This window comes from Melanotaenia boesemani, chromosome 2, assembly GCF_017639745.1.
Source record: "Melanotaenia boesemani isolate fMelBoe1 chromosome 2, fMelBoe1.pri, whole genome shotgun sequence".
In the NCBI taxonomy this organism is placed as follows: Eukaryota; Metazoa; Chordata; class Actinopteri; order Atheriniformes; family Melanotaeniidae; genus Melanotaenia; species Melanotaenia boesemani.
Genome location: NC_055683.1, coordinates 33,895,362 through 33,916,124, shown reverse-complemented (window position 1 = coordinate 33,916,124; position 20,763 = coordinate 33,895,362). Strand labels below are relative to the sequence as shown.

Here is a 20,763-nt window from a genome sequence, read left to right as displayed (position 1 = left end):
TTTCTTAAAATAAAATCCTAAACTAATTTGTGGATTTTATCACTTTTTCAGATTATAACAGAAAAGATTATGAAGTGAAATAGTTAACTAGGTTGTACTGAACTATTGAGCAGCTTGAATGTTACATTAAGCCAGACAAGAATGTCCCCTGCTGGGGACGAATAAAGGTCTTATCTATCTTTATCTTTAAAAACTTTAGAAACTGATTTCTCAGTTCCCAAATACAGAGTATAGTTCAAGAGGATGACAATGATATGTAGTCGTTTCCCCTGGCAGTTGTATTTAGGGTTTAAATGGCTCAAAAATCAAGCTTGATGAATATACAAGAGTGATTTCTGTTGTGACTCATTTATCCTGTCAATCCAGTATAAACATGTCTGACTGCAGTCTTACCTGTCCATTACACTCCTTAGGGCTCGCTCTATATTCATACGGTGGCCTACTCGTGTCACACCCAAATCCAGATAGTCTTCCTTGGTCAAAGAGGGTAAGTGGGTGCCATCAATCTCATTGTCCAGGAAGCGTTCTCTGTGCTCTCCCAGGTTCAGGTAACCCAGCCAGTCTGCAACATCATACTTGGTCCAGTAGGGCAGCGGCTTGGAAGCAAAAGGCTTTGTTGGGGAGGGCGGTGGTAAATGGGGGTAACTCAGGCAAGTAGGCGGAGGGAGAGGGTGCAGAGGTGGAGAAGATGTCCCAGACAGGAAATGAGTTGGAGAAAGAGAACGAGAGACAACTAAGGTGGAATTTGGAGGTGGAGGTGCACCAGAGGGGGCAAATAAAGGAGGCGAGGGTGAGAAGTAAGGATCTCCTAGGGGGTTCCCAGGTGACGGTGGGGTGATTGAACCGCGGAGGTCATAGATGGCACTGTATAGAGGTGTGGTAGGCAGAAGCGGGAGGGATGATGGACGTGGTGGGCCCATCTTGGGCCTCTCCGATGGGGAGATGAGGGGGCTGGGAGCTCGCCTGCGATTGAGTATGTGTGATTCTGCTTTACGGGACTCACGACTGGGGATAAACTGGAATTCCAAGGCTTTGGTCCGGTAGACAGGTCTGTGCTTAGGGGACGTGGGGTAAGGGGAATAAGATGTTGGGGACAGCGGAGAATGTGAACGTGGAGGCTGAGAGGCTGCTGGAGGCTGTGGCGATGGGGATCGTCCCCAGTTTGGGTACTGGGAGACAGGTGTGGGGGATGGCGATAGCGCTGGCTGAGATAATGAGATTGGAGATGGTGATTGGGATCGAACTGAGGGGGGGCTAAGAGCTGAGGCCGAGTCTTCTGAAAATCTGTGAATAGAAGGGAGGTGAAATTAACAGAAAAAAAATAACAACAATCAGAAAGCAATTAGATGAAAAACATGCACATACTCTAAGAAATAACATCTCATATCTTTGGAACCTGCCTATTAGGTTATTATACATTTCCAATATTTTAATGTGTAAAAAAGGTGTTTTTAAGTTGGATATGGTTTCTTCTTCTTCCTTAGTCTCACAATAAGCTGTAACCTGAAGCCGTTCAGACACAATTTACAATTTTATATCCTTCTAGACAGAAAGGAAATAGTGGGGAGGTGACTCTGTTACCTGTTTCTGCTTCTGAGAGAAACACATGGAAAAAGCCAGAGAAATAAAACACGTTTACACGTTGCCAACACTACACTCACAAAAGACAAAGACAATGCACAGTTTTTCACAGAGGGCTTGAATATCAATTTGGGGAGTTTCCACTCTGATGATTTCTCACATTGATACAAAGACAACGTCAACAAATAAGTAGTTCATGCTGTGAAAGGAGCAACATATTGGACTCAAGTTTTTACTAATGTGTACCTGTGTCTGCTCAGTGGTCTCTGGCTGCTCCAGCTGTCCTTGCTTCTTTGCTGCAGTTTGCTGCTCAGCTCATTAATGATGCTTGGCTTCATACTGGATGCAGGAGGGTAAATCTTCTTCCCCTCTAAGAGTGCCCCTGACTGGCTGCCACCATCACCACTCATCTGGCCCTCTCCCCAGAGAGGCTTTATCTCTGGAGTGCGTGGCCGGTCAAAATACGGTGAAGTGGGACGTCCCAAATTTTGCATATCTCTCAGACCGTATCCATCCTGGCCACTTTCGTCCTCTGCCACTCCCTCCTCGATCTCGTCCTCATCTTGCTCATCTCTTCGCCTGTGTGAGTGAAAGGATGCAGGAGCAGTGCTGGTTTGTCTGTGTAAATCCCCAGCACGACCACCTTCTCTGAACCTGCTGGTTTTTGGATAGGTGGAGGCTGCCACTGTCGCATTCTGCATCTCAAAAGTTTGTCCATCAAGGTAGCTCATGTAAGAGTCGAGAAAATCCCCCCCTCTTTCTGTTTCCCCTGCTCCCCCTCCTCCTCCCCCCATTCGTCCTCCAGCACCAACTCCTAATCCCCGGACTCCAGCAGTGCTGCTGTCTCCCCTGACACCAACACTGCTTAGAGCCAGGATGCTGTCCAGATGATGGTCACTGCTGCTTCGGCTATCCAGTTCTTCAATCCCAGAGTCCACCACTGTTTCCTGGGACTCTCCTTTTTTGGTAGTGGGGGCAGGACGTTGGTGTTCACCTGTCCTACGACCGCCTGTGATGATAGTGGAGGATGTAGTATGTGCAGTGTGTGTTCGTTCCTGATAGAGCTGAGTGGAGGTGCTAGTTGAGGTGGCAGCAGCGGTGGTTGTAGCAGCACAGCTAGCGGTCGTGGCATGGGAGGCAGTGCCCCTGTGAGACACAGAGGTGGCAGAGGTGGAGGAAGGAGCTGAAGGACCACGGTAGGCTGGGGGAGGCGCAATTGTGTGTGGAGGAGGCGTGGGGGAAGAGCGCCCAGGAATGTGAGTGCTGTTGTAAAGTTGATGAGACATAGAGAAAGGTCTGTGATAGGATCCAGGAGGTGGTGGTGGTGAGACAGCAGGAGGAGGTGGAGGGCCCATGTTTGGTTGCAAAGTAGATGGTGAGGGAGGGGGTTGGGGATTGGGTGACGTCTGTGAAGGGGAAGGAGCAGACTGAGTCAGGTTTGCCACCTCACTGTCGTAAGATGTCAGGCTGGAAGCAGTGGAGTCTCCTGCCTGAGGTGAGGGCAGAGGTGTATGAGCAGGAAACCCGCTTACAAACTGTTCTTTCTGAGGGGGCGGAGGGGGTGGTGGTGGGGGGGGAGGAGGGGGAGGAGGCGGTGGAGGGGGTGGTACCTGCTGTTGGCGAGGAGCCAAGCTGTTTGAGAGCATGACGTGTTGTGAGTATCTTGATATTCCCCTGTCAAAGCTGTTAGCAAACTCTAACGGCGGTGGGAGGGGGTCTGCGTAGACAAATTCATCATCTGCATCAACTGAAGGGGCGGGGGGAGGAAGAACCATCAAGCCTGATCCAGTGGTTCCAGTAGTGCTCCCTGGGTGCTGAGTACTGGTCTGAGGAGGAGAGGGAGGCGTGAGGGAGAGTATATAGGAATCAGCTTGACTTTCCATCCTGAGAAAAGAGGGCCTCCGAGGCTGTTGAGACAGTTGCTGAGCGGTGCTATCAGCAGCTGCCGCATGAGCAGCAGCCTGCTCTGCCCTCCTAATGTAACTTTCTCTCTCTTTGTCCCTCTCCCTTTCTCTTGACAGCTCTCTTTCCCGTTCCCTTGACCTCTCCCGCTCCCTCTCCTTGTAAGATGGCTGATATGGCTGAGACTGATAGTGGTGCGTGTGGACAGTTTTGTCCTCAGAGAATCGAACTCTAAGCCCCTCACGAGCCCCTCCTCCTTCCCGCTCCCTCTCCCCTCCACCACCTTCCTCTCCCCACACACCCCCAACTCCTCTGAGGATTCTGGGTGAGGGTGGACGACCAACAGAGGACGTGGTTGCTGCCAAAGAAGAAGATGTGACCAGATAAGAGCTTGAGGACTGCACAGCGGATGACACTGGCTGAGAGGTGACAGTAGATGACGGAAACACCACGCTTGACATCTGCCGGGCAAAGTGGTGCTCTGTTCCCCTCCTCAACCTAGTGTCATCCCGCAGAGCACGTTCTCTGGCAGCCAGGGCGAGGCCTAGTGGTGATGTGGGATCAAGCGCCTTCCCGGTTAGAGGGTGAATGAAGGTGGTGTTGGAGGAAGGCGCTGGCTGTCTGCCTGCTGATGTGTACAAATCAGCAGGAACAGACTTGGGCTGATAGTCCAGGGCAGATGAGGAGTACTCGGGTAGTCCAAAGGCTGGAGGCATACTCCGGGTGTGATGGATGAAGGTGTCCCCAGAGAACATGCCTTCATCAATGGACTTGGAGGGGCGTAGTCGTGTTGATGAACTTTCAGCCTGTGTGTTAAGCTGTTGCTGTGACACCTGAGTCCTTGTTACCCCTCCTAGTCCATCGCTCACGCCCCCAAGACTCACGTCCTCCTCAGCAGACATGAACAAGGAGGCACTCTTTCGTCGGGCTTCATGAAATCTCTCCCTGTCTCTGCGAGCTGCACCAACGATTGCAGCCCCAAACTGGCTGGTAAAATCCAGATTATCCTGGGCTCGAATAGAAGGCAAGGAAGGAGGAGGTGGTGCTGGGATAGATGGTGGAGCAGGAGGCTGAGGAGCAGGAGTGGAAGGTGGAGGACCATGGGGTATTTTTGTTTCATCTGCCTCCCCTGATGCAGGAACATCAGCCTCCACGCTGCTACCCTGGCTGCTTCGTCCACTGCTGCTGGTTGAAGGGGCTTTGACGATAATGGTGGGGATAGGGATGGAGCTTTTCTCCACAGAGTCTTTGCTCCCCAGTGTGCCCTGACCTATGCGCAGGTCCTCTACCTTAGATTGCTTTACCAGGGGGCCTTTACCTCTCCTGGCCCCTCCTTTAGGACCAGCTGCTGCAGCTGCACTACGGTCTGCCCGCTGGGGTTGACTCTGGGTAGTCTGTTGTTGCTGGGGCATTACAGTGGCAATGCTGGATGGGGGAACAGCTGTACTGTAGCCTCTCCTAAGACCTGCTGCTTTAGCTCCCGAAACAGCCCCCATCCCAGCTCCAACAGGCTCCCCAGTATGGGCAACCTTTCGCGAAGCAGTCCTGCTTTGAGCAGTGTGGGCAGCTGCATGTACATACGATGTGTGGTCTGCTGCTCCACCACTAGGACCACTGCTGGGAGCACCTGCCCTTTCCCTGCCAGCATGGGCGAAGTGTACTGACTGGGAGTAGGGCTGGTAGTGTGCAGAGGTGGATGTCGACTGGGACACGGAAACAGAGGGCTGCTGGGATGACTTCGCTCGCCAACCAAGTGGCGGAGCAGAGGAGAACGGAGGATCTGGTGGAGCTGTAGTGGGAGGAGGAGGGATGTCATCAGGGCCAGGCACTGACAGACTCCGGGCAAACTTCATGGTAGGAGGATGCAGGAACTGCTTCTCCTCCTCAGGTACACCTGCAGTACAGCATTCACAAACAGAAAAATAACAAATAGAGTCATTAAAAAAACAGGAGCAAGAAAAAAGGCACACTTTGGAGCAAGGAAAGTGATTTAAGAGAGTGTCTGTCTAAATCTGCCTGCCCAAAAACTTGCCACCAAGTCTGTCCTCAGCTCATATGTTTGTTAGTTTGTGAGTCAGTTAGCGCTTTATATTATGCAAACAAGCAGCAACTAGACAGCATCACACAGCAACATTTTTTTTTATTGCTCTCAAAAGAGTCCACAACTATTTCCAGAGGAAAGTTTGCAAAGCCCTTGTAACCGACAAAGCAGACAAGCTCAAAAAGATTAGTGGGAACACAGGTAAATAGAAGACAAGCAAATGTAATTGAGACTTTTTGGAGTAAATACAGTGTACAATCAGAAATAGATAAAGAACACGTTTGGCCACAAACAAGACATTTTTGGCTACAGACAAACAGGTCAGCACAGAGTAGAGCTCTACTGGCCCAGAGGACAGACAGACAGGCGGACGAGGGGGCAGACGGAAAAAACAGACAGCCTCACCGATGGATTTCTGCCGCAGCATACCGTGCTGTGGGGCGTGACCTGAGGTGTACCCACGGTCATAGCCAAGGCCTAACCCTGATGACATCATCCCCATTCCAGATTGATCCCCGTAGTTCGGCTGAAATTAAATATTAAATTTGTTGTACTTAAGAGGCAAGATGTAATGGACACAAGTCAAGTGACAAAAATATGCATATAAAAATATCTGGGCATAAACAACTGGTTGCATCATGTTTTGTTTTTATACTTCAGATTTATACCTGCTGCTCTTCTGCAACTATTGTTATGGCAAACAGACACAGTCTGACCATAAAAGTAGTCATTATAGGAGCACACACATATCTCAGGAAACACATAAATCTGCTTCATGATACACACCTCATTGCCATAGAAACTTCTTCCCCTGTCTCTCTTTGGCCCCTGTCCCCGTGTCCCTGGCGCCTCATTGGTGCTGATTGTCTGCTGAGCTGCTGCAAGAATTTCATCTAGTTTATCTGAGAGAAAAAGGGAATAAAGAAACAGACAGGGAGAACAAGAAAGAGAGAGAGAGAGACATACGACAATGAAACAGAAAAATGGACAACAACAAAACGAGGAGAACTGTGTAGAAAGGAGCACACTTGATGAGACTGGATGGGGGGAGGAAAAGAAGGGGAGAGATTCAGAAAAACATCCACTGATAAACATTAGCTTCCTTACTCAAAGCCATCTGATAAACTGTCCTCTTCTTCTCTGCAACTTGTGAGGATTCGAATTCTAAAAGAGAAGAAATAAGGCCAGTAAAGGAGTGAGGGGTGAGTGCCAAGTCATTTTGGACAGACATAAATACAAAGCCTTAAGCAGGAGTGCACTAGAGCATACCTGATTTTTTTTTCCAAGGGGTAGCAGCTGGAAGGAGGACAAAAGGAGACTTAAGTTTTGGCAGGAGTGAAAGTGCGATAGCGTTGTTACAGTGAATACTAATCATATTCCCCAGAGCCTGACAAACTGAGTCACCTCGTCAGGCTTTTCGATCTTCGATATAAAAGAGCGTACTTTCACACCCACGCATCGCACAGCTGAGGCATGCACACTCATGTTACAGTAAATACACTGCACACACATATACAGATTACTGTTACTCTCATCTTAACACACACACACACACACACACACACACACACACACACACACACACACACACACACACACACGTGGAATTAGTCTGAAGCTGACTCCCACCTCTCTCCACTGTTAATGGTTAATATCCCGTCAGCAGTGTAATGAGGACAAAGAAGACAAAGGAAAGGCAAAGTTAGTGGTTAACCCAGTAAATGGACAAGTCCAAAAAGGGGTGAAGAGGAAAGAAAGGTGACCCTTTGCATCCACTGGTGTGTGTGAGTTTGTGTGTGGAATCAGAGTAGGGAAGGGCTTATCTGCAATATTCACACTTATGTTTTTATGTGTGGTTTATCGAGCTTAATGAGTACATTTTAAGGTATTCTGGTACTTAAACTTTTTTTATTTCTGTGATCTATGAAAAACCTTAAAATAAATAACAGTAGTGTTATTTAAACTCATGGCTTAACAACTTGTGAGAAATTACAACCAGGAAAATAACAAGTTTGTAGACTTAAATGCCCTGCAGAATTATTTCAATGTTAATCTCCTTGTTACTTGCAGCATGACTTCTAGGTGAACTGGGACACTGCACCAATCACAGAGGTGAGATGGTTTAACAGGCGTCACAGCTAAGTAAATTAAAATGCATTAGAATAAGCATATGGCAGCAGCTGACATGACTTTATCACACATTGTACTCCTCTCACCTTGATCAGAGAGATGCAAACAAAAGGAAACCTCAGTTAAAAGCTGCATCACTGCAAATGAAGCTAAAATAGTTAAAGATATTTATTGAAAAATGCACTTTTGACCCCATATTAAATGTTGTGTTTAGCCTAAATTTCTAGTTCGTAGTAGTTTGACATTTCAATGCAGAAATATCCTCTTTCTTACTGACTGCCATACAGTCATATAAATAAATCTGCAATAAGCTATTACAAGATTTAGCAGCAGGACTGTGGCACTTTCAGGCTTATATATCACAACTCAATTAATTTTGACTTCTTGGCATAACGATGATGAGGTAATTAGTCCTTCGAATTTCAAACTATCAACATGGTTACTGCTGTTTCCTGCTCAAATTAATGACCACTTTTTCTCCAAAAGTCAATGTTGTTGCAAAAAGGATGCATGTCAAAATTTATGTTATTGATTAATGTATGCACCGTGTAGCACCTTCGTTGGTTTTAACTGAAACAGTATGCATCATAATAATAATTTATACAATCTCACTCCATATGTGCTGCCGATAAGTATAGTGAGTACATAGTGAGGACTGTGGTTGTGAGAGGACAGGTTTGGGGGCTTAGAAAACCAGAACTTGTGAGTCAGACTAGGTGCTCATGCTTTACGTGAGCAGGTGAGGTCACACAACAGAGACAGGGCAGGTAAGGGGAAGAGAGAGGTGGGAAAATGAAGCAAAAGGCTGATATCAACATTCAGGATAAATGTTAATGATATCCTGACTTGTGGCAGCAGGTCATAATTCACTGTAAATGTTTTTATCCTTACGGGGATGGGCAAATGTTGATCATTTCTGCAAGTGAGAGTAACCAGAACAGACACCAGCAGCTCTATGTGTCATCATCTTTCATATCATCAAGCTGCTCACTGGGTTTGTTCAGAACCAGACAGCAGTAGCAACAGCACCAGAAATGTTTAGAAGGTATTAGCCAATCACCAATAAAATACTGTCCAACTTTCTGATCTGCAAATGGGGGCGTTGACCCTCGCCATACACTCTCCTCCCACTATTTTGCCTCAAATAGAGACGGCATGCGCATTGCCACACATAATGCTGTTACCGTAGCAACAGACCTGGAATAAAGTTTTTTTTTTTTTTTTTTTTTAAATTAGTCATCTCAATAATTTTATCCTTGGTGGGATTTGTTCCAAAGAAATCAAACCTTTTTTAATCTAAGCACTTATCCCAACACTTTATGATGTTTGTGGAATGTGGAAGCTCTTCTAAAGGTCACACCCACTCCCCTGAAGTGTTTTCTTAGCTACATACATGTGCCAAGTGTCAGTATTTGTGTATTTGTGTGTGTTGAGCAGAGAGGTTGATAGACTGGTCTGTAGGTGCTAAGGTTAAAGCTGTGGTTGGGCCAGGGAGGTGTAGATGGTGCAGGGGGTATAAGGTAAGAGAAGTGGGCAGTAAGAGGAATCACGGGAGGAAGGCAACACTTTTTCTGGGTGGGGTTACCTGTAGTGGGGGTGCTGGAAGTGACAGTGTGGAACCTCTGAAAAAACAGTGAAATGCATTGAGACTGTCATCCATAGCGACAGCCAATCTTTTCTTTTCTTTTCTTTTCTTTTTTTTCTTGTTTCTGTCACTAAATAACTACAATATATCTTCTCTGCTTTCTTGCTGTCTAAATTTAGCTCTAGCTGAAGTTCGCTTCACACTCTGAAAATCTTTAACAACCCCAACACTGGTTTCACACTGCCTCTATCATTCCTCATCACCTCTGTCAGTTTCTAACCAGCAAAGCACCCTCCTTCTGTGTTTGCATCTCCCTAAAAGATATGTTTCTCTGTTCTCTGTAATTCTTAATTTTTTTTCCTCCAAAATGTTAATTCAAGCCTGTTTCTTACCCATCTCCTCCAGCTCTGAAGTCATTGATTTGGACCGAAGGGCGATAGCTGGAGTACTCAGCCTTTTACTCTGCTGTGGGACTAAAGTAAAGGGAAAAGAAAAAAGCCATTAGTTGTTGGTCAAGGTGTTCAAAAGCAAGATTCAGCAACCACCAGCAATCAAACTCTTACTTTTCTTTCTTGCACCATCTTCCATGTCAGGGTTGCGGGTTACCATTACAACCTTGACCATGAGGCTGTTGCCACCCTGCCGGATCATGTTGACAACCTGCCGGTGACCAACCTTCACTACGTTCTGACCATTGACCTGGGACAGAGACAGAGGGGTAGTTACCGAGTTTAAGAATTTGATTTTTGCAGTCTTTTCCCAGCTGCATTTTAAGAAGAAGAAATTCTGCTGCTTATTTGTGATTTACTTGCAGGGGCAACAATGTGTAGCTACAGAAATCCCCAAACCTTTTTTCTCCCCAGCCACCTTTTCAAGCTCTTCCACAGGGACATTGAGGAATTCCCAAGCAGCCATCCCAGGTCAGTCCCTTTTAGCCTTCTCCCAGTGGGACCTTTTCAGAAAAGAAACTCCCCTGGGAGGCATTCGGGGGACATCCTAACCAGATGCCCTTACCACCTCAACCTCAAAAAAAACTATCTACTCTTCTCTGAGCCACTCTAAATGTTTAAATTCACACTAAAAAAAAGGTAATACCTCTATAAGAAAATCTCCCATCCTGAGACCGGCTCTCCAGGCTACGCCTCCCTCATCCACTGACTCCAAGTACTGCAGGGCTGGGAAGGCTGGAGTAGGAGTAAACTCTTCGATGGGAGTCTGAGCTGCAGAAACCATGAAAGTATGAGATTATAACACTGCATGTGAAACAGAATACGCTAGAACTATCTCTACTGTTTGTGATTAGTTGACGTTGCTTACCTTTGGCCCCTCTTAGCACAAAGCCAAATCCCTCACTGTCTTTTTTCTGCAGAAGCACTGTCTTCTCCTTGATTATATAGTCACTGGCAGAAAGGAGACAAAGGTGAGACAGAGAGTTATAAAAAACACGAACACAAATGAAAAAAAGTACAAAGGCTGAAAGTCTTCAGTGCAGCAGGCGCAGGCCTAAGTCCTGACCTGTGGCCAATACAAATTTAACCAAAACAGCTGCAGGCCAACATGCCACTGATTTCTAACACATACTTTGCATTATAATTTTTATTATCTACAAAATACCATAGAACAAAACAGAACACAACAAATTAACCTCATATTTTCTTACCATAGAGTCTTTAACAATATTTTTAAACACAATAATTGTTTGTGTTTCTTTGGTTTCTTTATCCAGATTGTTCCATAAACTGACTCCGTACACTGAAACCAATCACTCCAACAACTTATTTCTAAATCTTGTTTTTAAAATATTTTGTGTCCTTTTAAATAATAACGACTTTCTCTTTTTCAAATCTTTTTTTATATTGTTTTCCAAACATTCACTGTAAGCTTCATAGATTAGCTTCAAAATGCTGCAGACAACTAGATCACCTAATTTAGTTGTAGCTTACTAAATAAGAAATAATAACAGGGTTTTACTGTGCCTCACATTCCTGTATGTGTTTGACAGTTAGCCCAGAGCCAGTTTTTGCCAGAACCTCGGTGAGAGATGCTATATACAGTACTATGGTGCTGCTTGTTGCCTCAGCAACAGCTAGAACTGGACACAAGGAAACTTGGGTAGGTCCACAAGCAGAGCTAAGCTATGTAATGGTAAACTATTAGTCACTGACAGCAGCGAACAGGCTGCATGCTCACAGGTGGAGCTCACAGCACATTTTCTCTTTCAGTGCCGGGACACAAACAGGTGGGAAATATGTGCCTGGTTGTAAAATGTGCATTTACACTAGTGCTGAAGTAATTAAGAGGCGCTTTATCCAAGTCATTCCACCATCAGAGAGGAATATACTTCTCTACATATTTCTACGTCTTTAAAATTTCCAATTAAACCGGTGGACCAAGCTATTTTGCCTTGTGACCAGCTGCAAAAGCTTCATTTGCATTGGGTTTGGTTTTGTTGCAAAAGAGTGTGAGCAGGTTCTCAAGAAGATATTTCCCTTCGAAACATCTCAAATTCTTTTATTTATGTAACTGTTCAAAAACCAAAGAAGAAATATTATCTAACAATACACAAATATTAAAGCAGTCCAACACTTTTTTCCTATCTCCTTCACTCAATAATTATCGCACAATCCCCAGATTAATCAAAGAGATCTCAGATTAGGTTTGGAAATAAATTAATATAAACTGTTTATAAAGGTAAAAAGGAAGAAAAACACTTTTGTTGCTGCTGTTAGGCTTTTAACACTTACTTTTTAATGCAGATAATCAATGATACCTCTCCCACATTACAATGCACAATATCAAAATACATTTGTCACCGTTATCAAGTAGGCTTGAGAAGGAATTCATTTAAGACAAACATTCGTGTGACGTCAGCCCACAATGAAAGGCTGTTCTCAGAGCTCAGACATGCAATACACATTACTTGGTAGGTTTAAACCACTTTGGACCACAGGGATGAGGAATGGCACTATCTCTATAACATATCAAGTACGCTTGTCTTGTTATGAATGAAAATGCCTTAACAAATAGCCATTCAGTCAGTCGGTGAGTCAGAGAGGTATATATATGGTATCAGCTGTAACATACTGTAACCACATGCTGATAATCCCATCATGCACCAAAATAGTCCCAGCCCACTCCATCTGTTCATCCCCTCTTTTTCTCTTCAATGGATTCTTTTTACATTTTCCGATCCTGATGACTTCACCAGACTGCTCTCTTCTTCCTGGCCCATTTTTCTCTCTGATCATACAGTAAGTTTTTTTTTTTTTTTTTTTTATTTTATCACATTTCCCCCTTATGATCTTTTTCATTCAGTCTAGTAAGTATGTGATTCTGTCTCTGCCAAGACTCTGTCGCTTTGTTATTCTGATAGTCCTTTTGTCCATTTATGCTGCAAGACTCAGATCTTAAACACACAGAGGCAAAGTGAACAAATTAACACACAGTACACTACGTACCTAGTAACACATTTACTTTACTGTTTTCCCTAAAATGTAAATTGCCAGGATGTCTAGTCTAAAAACTGGTAAATGCAGAAACTCATCATGTTCTGCCTGTAGGTGTTAGCCTGCTGCATCTCTGCAGGCAAAACATGCAACAAGTCACTGGACTTCTTTCATTTACTGAGCAGAACAATCATGGAATTCAGCTTGTGTGCAGCTGACAAGGTTTGAGAAACTTCACCACTACTAAAAAAAAACAAAATCTTAAAATCTTGCTTTTTTGTTACCTTTAGAAAAACAGCTGATTTCCAGAGAGGAAGTTTCTTACATTTAATTAACTGTTGATTGATGAACTACACTTAAAAATAATCTAAAAGACACTCTTGGCAAACTATTACTTCCATTATTAGCATAACCAATAAGCTCTGAAGTAATGACCTTGACTTTTTGTTATGTAAAATAAATGGTGGTTTAAACCACCTCAGCTCCTCTAATGCATCATGATCATGTAGCATTATGCAAAGTGGAAAACAGCTGAAATTGCAGCGTTTGAGGACCACTGCATAAATATACTTGTTGCTGTTTGCATTGACAACTATCAGTAACAACAAAGTGACACCAACTGAGCCAAGTGAAAAAGAAATCATCAAGGGAACAGCTTTAAAAGAGGAGTTCGGAGTTAGGAAGCTGTGTCAGGCCATAGTTGTCATATGTGTCCTAAATTCACTCAGGGTGTCTGTGTGCGTCTGTGTTTAGTTGTTGCAGTGCATCCAAACAGCGTAACTCTGACTCAGGGTCTGCAGCCTTGCAGGATGTCGTCAGCTTTAACTGTGTTTCAGTGTACTGGTTCTCTCCTCTGAAGCCCAAATTCCTAAACCAAACACATCGTCAATGAATCACAAAGCCTGTCCTAAAAGGTCCTGCAAATGCAAACAAGAAGACATACAGCTGGCTTTTTGTCACAGCCTTTCAATGCCCTCTGTGTTTTCAGATCTGCCAAGGTGGTCAGCTGTTCCACAGGCAATCTTCTTAGAAATGTATAGTCTGGAAATATGTTGTGTTCAGTTTATACTGTGCTTGTCTTCAAAGAGTCATTGGTGAGCAACTATATAAGAGACAAAGCTCAAATAAGGTAAATCTCTTAGCAGCATGATCCTGGTGTTAATTGTACAACTAACTAGAGCTTACATGTTAACACTCTTAAGCGACTTTTCTCTCATCTCAATTTAACACCTGTGCAACTCCAATTTAGAGATGGCAAACAGGTTCAGGTCATCAGATCCACCTCTCTGGTCTACATCCTTTAGAGGATCCTGTCACAAACCTCAGATACAGCATGACCAAAAAGCAACCACACTGGACAGCACTGGATGATGTGCCTCATACTGCATATGTAAAAAGCCATGGCATAAACTGGTTTGGCAAAGCAGACTTCTATAGAGGTGTCAAACAAGAAGCTGGAACTTGTCATGCACGCTGCATCGTTAAAACTCCCTCACCATGCGTTTCCTTTCGGCAGCCTCCCTCTCTCTCTATTACTTTCACACATGCTGGTAAACACACTAAAACATGCTACACATCAAACTGGAGGCAAATACATCATCCGGCCAACGGAGGTGGAGAAATGTGCTTATCATGTTTTTGATGGACAACAGCGAACACATAATCAATCCACAGAAAACACACACACACACACACTGGGGCATATTTATGCAGACAAACAAACACGCAATCAGGCTGCACATCAGTAAAACCAGCAAGAATCATTTCTGCCAGTGCAGCATTGCTAGAGGACATTTGTTCAGAGAGCGACTCAAAGCGGGGGGAAAGACAACGACACACTCACACATGTTCATACAGCGAAACACAGAATGACTGCACTGCTCATACACCGGGCTGTGCAGCAGCAGCTCTCAATTCTTTTCACACGCATGCATCACACACACACTGAACCAAACACATCTGTCTGCAAGCATGCTTTGCAACATCTGTCCATCTATCTAATCAATACTGCCCTGCCATCCATGATGTCCACATGCATGCATCCCTCCATCTAGCCTCCAGTTTCTTCCCCATCAACTGGAGGAAGAGAGGGTAACAGAGAGAGGAAGAGGAGGGTGGTGTGGGGTATAAAAAGCCATGGCAGGTACCTGTAAATGAACCAGACGCTCCTATTCACAGGGCCCAGCGACGGCCAGGAAGAAGAGAGGGAGAGGGAGAGGGAGAGATCCTCCTCGCCGCATGCCCCCATCGCCATTTCCTCCCCTCCCTCTCCTCCTCCTCCTTCTCCTGCTCCTTCTCCTTCTCGTCTTCCAGCGAGAGAGTAGTGAGCGTGAGCCGCGAGAGAGGAGGAGGAGGAGGAGAGGAGGAAGATGAGGAGAGAGAGATGGAAGAAGGGAAAGGGAGAGGGCCGAGCTCTCCCAACCCCTTCATACTTAAGACAGAGAGGAGGAGGAATGGGAGAGAGAGAGAGAGATTGAGATGGTTAGCTGTGACTGCGACACAGAGAGAAAGAGAGAGAGAGAAAAGAGGAGGAGAAAGAGAGGGAGAACATCGGGAGAAAGGTGGCTTTAAGAAGGAGGACGAGAGTGAGAGGTGATTGAGTTTGTTCACAGGGGCCTTTATGCACAAACACAGACATACAGTCCAGACATGCAACAATCATGCAATCAATGCACACACACTGCCTTCATCTTTCTTTACCCTCCTCATCTCTCTCATACATTTTGAGTCTCTTTACTTCCTATAGCTTATATGTACATTGATCAGCCACAACATTAAAACCACCGACAGGTAAAGTGAGCAACATTGCTCATCTTGGTATAATACAAGGAAAACCGGCTTCCTGGCATGAATGATACTTTGACACTTGCCACCTACCTCTTTTTGCAGAGCAGTCACTCCCCTACAATAGCAGCCTTCCCCAGGAAACCGCTTAAGAAGGTCTCAAAGGGCAAAATCTGAGGTGTTCCTCCAGCCTCCAATTCCACATACACATGTGTGATGGGATCTGATAGCATCAAAGGGAAGCAAGCCCAACTCACAAAGCCACCGGGCCAAAAGGATCTATTGCAAACACTCCAGCAGGAGACACTATTCATGTGCTGACTGGTCAGCATGATAGAGGATCCACTTAATATTAGCTGGTGGTTATACTGTTATGACTGATATGTGTGTATTCACTTCACCTTTTCCATGCTGTCATGATTTCCCATTAATGATGATGGATGTAACCAAGACAGATCGGCTGGACAGTAATTTGGACGATGGTGTTTGGGGTTCTCAAGGATGTGAAAAAGCATCATTTAAGTGCTTTTACTACTGATCAATAGACTGTTACAATCCATGAAAATCTGGTTTTGTCTTAATTAGGACAAGGTAGTTATCTTTCAAACCTGTGTCAAAGCAGCCTGCAGCAGTGAGGGTTTTTATCAGTTTAAGCACAGCAGAGATGTAAACTCAAGCCCTGAAGGACAACAAATTTCTCTAAAACCTTTTGTGCTACAATATAGCCACTAATAAGTTTTAAAACCACACCTTTACTGACCAATTAGTTTCTCTGTAAGGCTTTGAGCATCAGCTAAGGCTTAAAGAGAAACAATTTGTAAATTTTAATAGCTTTTTCTCAGTCCTGTTGTGGAGGGCTGACTCCCACTGTCCAGGCAGATATAATAAATAGTTCTTATTTTTTTTTGTTTTTTGTTTTTTTCAGTAAGTCATGTTTACCAGAATGTCCACCACAATTTGTGGAATATTATTTTTTTGTTTTGTTTCATGGTGTTTTTTCAGTAATCAGAGATGCTTTCCTTGTCATGCCTACACCTGCCTCTCGGGTGCGCTCCGCTTCTCCTGAGTACTAACCACCGGTTCCTGCACTACATCACCCAGAATCCCTCTGTTCAAGCCATCTTGGATCTCACCTGCATCCCATCATCATCATCAGTCTGCACCTGGTCGTCTACCTATATAGACTCCCTGTCCAGACTGATACTTTGTGTTGTATTGTTTGTCTATGCTGCCTAAACATCTGTGCTAGATGTGATATTCCTCCTTCCAAAAATGACTTCATGGTTTATTTCTTTATGCAAACATATAGTTATACTATTATAATAATAATTTCAGTTTTTGAAAAATAAGCAACCTCTAGTGGCCATGATATCTTCCATGTGAACTACTTCAACCAATTAGTTTTGACTTCTAACCCTAATCAAGTGATATTATATCCTAAACGCAACCAGGAAGTTACAAAAGGGATTTGAGCATAGTGTTGTGTTAAGTGTGATGTTATTGAATGAATATAACCCAGAAAGCTCCCGTGTTTGTAAGGATCCCCCTCCATCCTTCTTGCTTAAGAAGACTTTGTGGGGACAAAATGCCAGAACAACATTTGCCGCAATGTACAAACGGGCTGAAGTTCTCTCCTTCCCTCTGTTGAAGGGAATGAACAAACAAGCAATTGGGTTGATTTGATTGGAGGACTTGTTGTAATTGAAATTATGGTTTCAGTTTACTCAGTCAGTCATCTTTTGTCAGTTAATGCATCTCAGTAAAACAAACAAAAATAAACAAAAATATTAAATATTTACTTATTGTGTTGCAAAACCTGGCATTAAAGGGGACTGTGCATAGAACAGATCAATAAAGTAGCTGAACCCAAAGTCCACTTCAAAAAGTTCTTCTCTCCAACAAAAAGCAATGCTTAAACACCTCACGGGCACTTGAGCCTTTTTATCCTTCACATAATGACAACGTCATGTAACACATTTGCATGATGCTTGCCTAGTGGCTAGTTTGGCATGCTTCAAAAAAGGAATTAGCAGCTTCCTCTCACCCATTCAGCTTACCAGCCAGAGCACACTGGGTCTTAAAGAGACCCAGTTCCATCCATCCAATCAGTCCATCAGCCATCCATGATGTCTGTATGCATGCATGCCTCTCTCTAACCCCCCATCTACCCTGGCAACTGGAACCAGGCAGGGTAAGATAAAAAAAAGGAGGACCACGTTCAATATGCAAGTTTAAAGTGTTGAAAAGGTCTATTAGGCAGTTGTGTTGACTTTTTGTTGGCATTTCTCATTGCCTGAACCAAATACAAATTAAGGTTTTTGCCTGAATGTGACTTTGCTTTGAGAAAAAAATAACAGAAAAAGGCTTGAGTCTAAAATAAAAAGCTAAAGTCCAATGCATTGCACCTCTCCTAACTCATAATGCAGACTTTGCTGCTTGTTATCAAGTCTGTATTTGCTCATGATGTCAATCACTACAGCATCCGCTGTTCCAGCATTGTGGTTGTTTAAGAGTCACTACCAGCTTTAACAAAGCAGCAGTACTCAGCACCATGAAAACGAGAGCAGGTTGTAATATTGCAGTGATGAATAAACCTGACTGTGAGGATCCCTGTGGAGACTCTGCTGTAACTGACCCCATGTGCCTTTAAATCACACCTAACTAACCTCATCCACTCCATCGTTTGTTCTTTCCTTTCCAGCCTCTAACATGTGACACACACACTGACATACATGCAGGCACATGCTTCATCCTCTCATTTGCTGTAAACAAAGCATGAATGAGAGGCTAGAGCAATGGAGGGGGGGGGGATTCAGACAGGAGGAGGAGAGACAACAGAGAAACAGCTGGCAGATGAGTGGCGGAAAGAGAAAGAGGAGGTGGACACAGAAAGAGAGCGAGAGAGAGAGATATTCTCTCAAAAAGGCACTCACATCATCTCTCAGTCAGAACCTCTTTCCACGTATGTTGAAATTGTCCTCTGTCGACTTGCCCTCCCTCCCTCTCTCTTTCTGTCATCCTCTTAAATCCCTCCTGCCTTCGAGAACGATCACAGCTCTTGTCCTCTCTCTTCTCATTTCTTAGCTTTTTTGTTTTCCTCCCTGCATGTCAGGCTACACCACCCTGATTGTGTGTCTGTGTATGTGTGTGTGTAGAGTATGTGTGCATACGCTTGTGCTGTGACTGAGAGAGAGCTTGGCTGGGTGGAGCAAATGTTGACAGAAGGTCCACATGATCATGTGTTTATGTTTATCTGCATGTTCACCAAATGTTTCCTCTTCTATATGCATCACCGCAGATTGATCTCGACATGCATCTCTGGCATGTCTTCTTAGAAATTTAAACAATTAGGGAAACATGTTGGGGAAACATTAAAGATTAAATAACTATAATGTTGAAAATGTGAGAGAATAATACTATCTTGCAGCCTTAATCCTAACTTTGTGCTCACTCATCTGTGTTTGACTCACAGTTTCATGTAGGCTGGCAGGATAGCAGCAGATACAGACCGGAGAGTTGTTTGGAGCATCTGTGGCTATATGTCACAAGTTATTTTATGGTTTTACCTCTTTTATTATTTAAACTAACATCTATCAAAAACAGCTACATATAATTAACAGTATTGTTCTGTATTTGGCTGTATACGGTTATCCGGAGATGAGCTATAAGATGTTTTTCACAGTATTTGCATTATGAATTGATAATGTAACTTCTTACTTCAGTGAATTTATTTGAAATGGATGTGGGAAGATTACAGAGCTTGATGAGTGAAGACAACACAAGCAAAAAATAATATTTGCATCACTTTGCCAACACATAAAAAACATTTTAAACACAATTACAGATCTAATAAAACTCTTCAACATACATATGCACATGGATACAGATATAATAACAGACTGCAAATAAAAAAAAACAAAACTCAAGCAAATACAAAAAACTACAAAACCCACATGAGGACTAAACAAACAGTTGGTGCCAAACTGTGCTAAAATGTCCACTTTGGAGACCTCTCCTGAACTAAAACCACTTTTTTTTTCTGCTTCACTTTATCAGAGTCGGCCTTTGCAAAGATTAAGGTCACATATTGTATTATTATGTCATAAAGGTTTGGAGCTACAGCTGCGTTATTCCAAAGGGATATTTATTCATCCTGAAAGTTTGTTGTTTTGAACTTAGCCTGAATTTTTTTTCCTTTGTGCTGTGTGCTATCTTTATTCATGCTTTACCAGTAACACATATTTTAATATTCACAGATGTGCTGGAGATATGTAACTCTGGAGCCGCTCAAGCTGATTGTCCAGGAAAGAACGCTTCACAAGGATTTTAGTCACAACTAAATCCATCACATCCTCTACAGTGTTTAGTGTCAGGCTTCGTCAAGTCCAATGCAAAACAAAAAAGCACAGGAGATCATTCCTGCTAGCAGCCATAACCCCTTGGAACAAAGCAATATCTTCTTCTAATTATCATTGTTTTATTTAATGAAAAAAAAGGTGAGGAAAAAAAACTACAACATTGCAGTTTTCCTCTAAAATTTATATATATATTTAATTTTCATTAACAGATCTCACAAATGTTCCCTCTACTTTGACTCCAGAAATATTCAAATATACCTGGTGGTAGCAGAGAACCACACAGTGCTGCTTCTGTTCATTACATTTAGTAACACCACAAGTTTCTGACTTTTAAACTCAGTGTTTCTTATTTGCTTTCCTGCCCAGAGCATCATGGCAGCTGCTTTTTGCTTTATGGCACCACATCACATTCAAGCTATAGGATATCATCACACTGGCTGTTTTTAATGTGCAACATGTCTGACTCAGAGGACAACGGTTTATTTTCTGTGGAAGCGAGGAAAAGAAATAAAGAAAGTGACAAAGCAAGAGATAAGACAAGAGTCAACATCAAACTGACTTTTACTGGCTGGAGAGAGCCTAGAAGAAAGACAGGATGCAAGAAGAATGTTGAATTAGTGAGAAAACCTGCCAAAGTTAAATAATGCTGCTTTAAAGAAAATCAGAACAGAAGCAGCTAATTTTATTACAGAAAACTTCAGTTCTTCTACTAACCACCTGAGGCTGACTCCAAAACTAGGTCAGTCTCCATGAACTAGTGTGTTGAAATGCCCAGCAACAGCAGAACTAATCAGGTTTACAGCCCAGCATGGTGATTGTATGCTAGAATATATTTTTATAAAACTCATTAAAATCCATGTAAACTGTATTACAACTTTCTGCATATTAAAGGTTTGCTAATTCTTCTTTGAGTTTAAGCAATTTAATGTCTTTTTT

At 43.5% G+C, this 20,763-nt stretch overlaps 1 protein-coding gene across 3 annotated transcripts in view; it reads right to left on the bottom strand.

The window, feature by feature from the left end:
• Positions 1-20,763, bottom strand: part of shank1 (SH3 and multiple ankyrin repeat domains 1) — a 75,737-nt gene that overhangs the window by 2,964 nt on the left and 52,010 nt on the right. The window contains exons 16-27 of one of the 3 annotated variants that reach the window (XM_041974468.1): positions 10,557-10,639; positions 10,335-10,459; positions 9,803-9,938; positions 9,632-9,712; positions 7,154-7,162; positions 6,794-6,820; positions 6,632-6,688; positions 6,311-6,426; positions 5,930-6,050; positions 1,828-5,377; positions 1,582-1,593; positions 394-1,284 (exon numbers count right to left, since the gene is read on the bottom strand). In XM_041974468.1, coding sequence (XP_041830402.1) covers positions 394-1,284; positions 1,582-1,593; positions 1,828-5,377; positions 5,930-6,050; positions 6,311-6,426; positions 6,632-6,688; positions 6,794-6,820; positions 7,154-7,162; positions 9,632-9,712; positions 9,803-9,938; positions 10,335-10,459; positions 10,557-10,639 — 5,208 coding nt within the window. The remainder of the gene's footprint in view (positions 1-393; positions 1,285-1,581; positions 1,594-1,827; positions 5,378-5,929; positions 6,051-6,310; positions 6,427-6,631; positions 6,689-6,793; positions 6,821-7,153; positions 7,163-9,631; positions 9,713-9,802; positions 9,939-10,334; positions 10,460-10,556; positions 10,640-20,763) is intronic. The other 2 variants (XM_041974478.1, XM_041974486.1) reach the window with 2 other exon arrangements.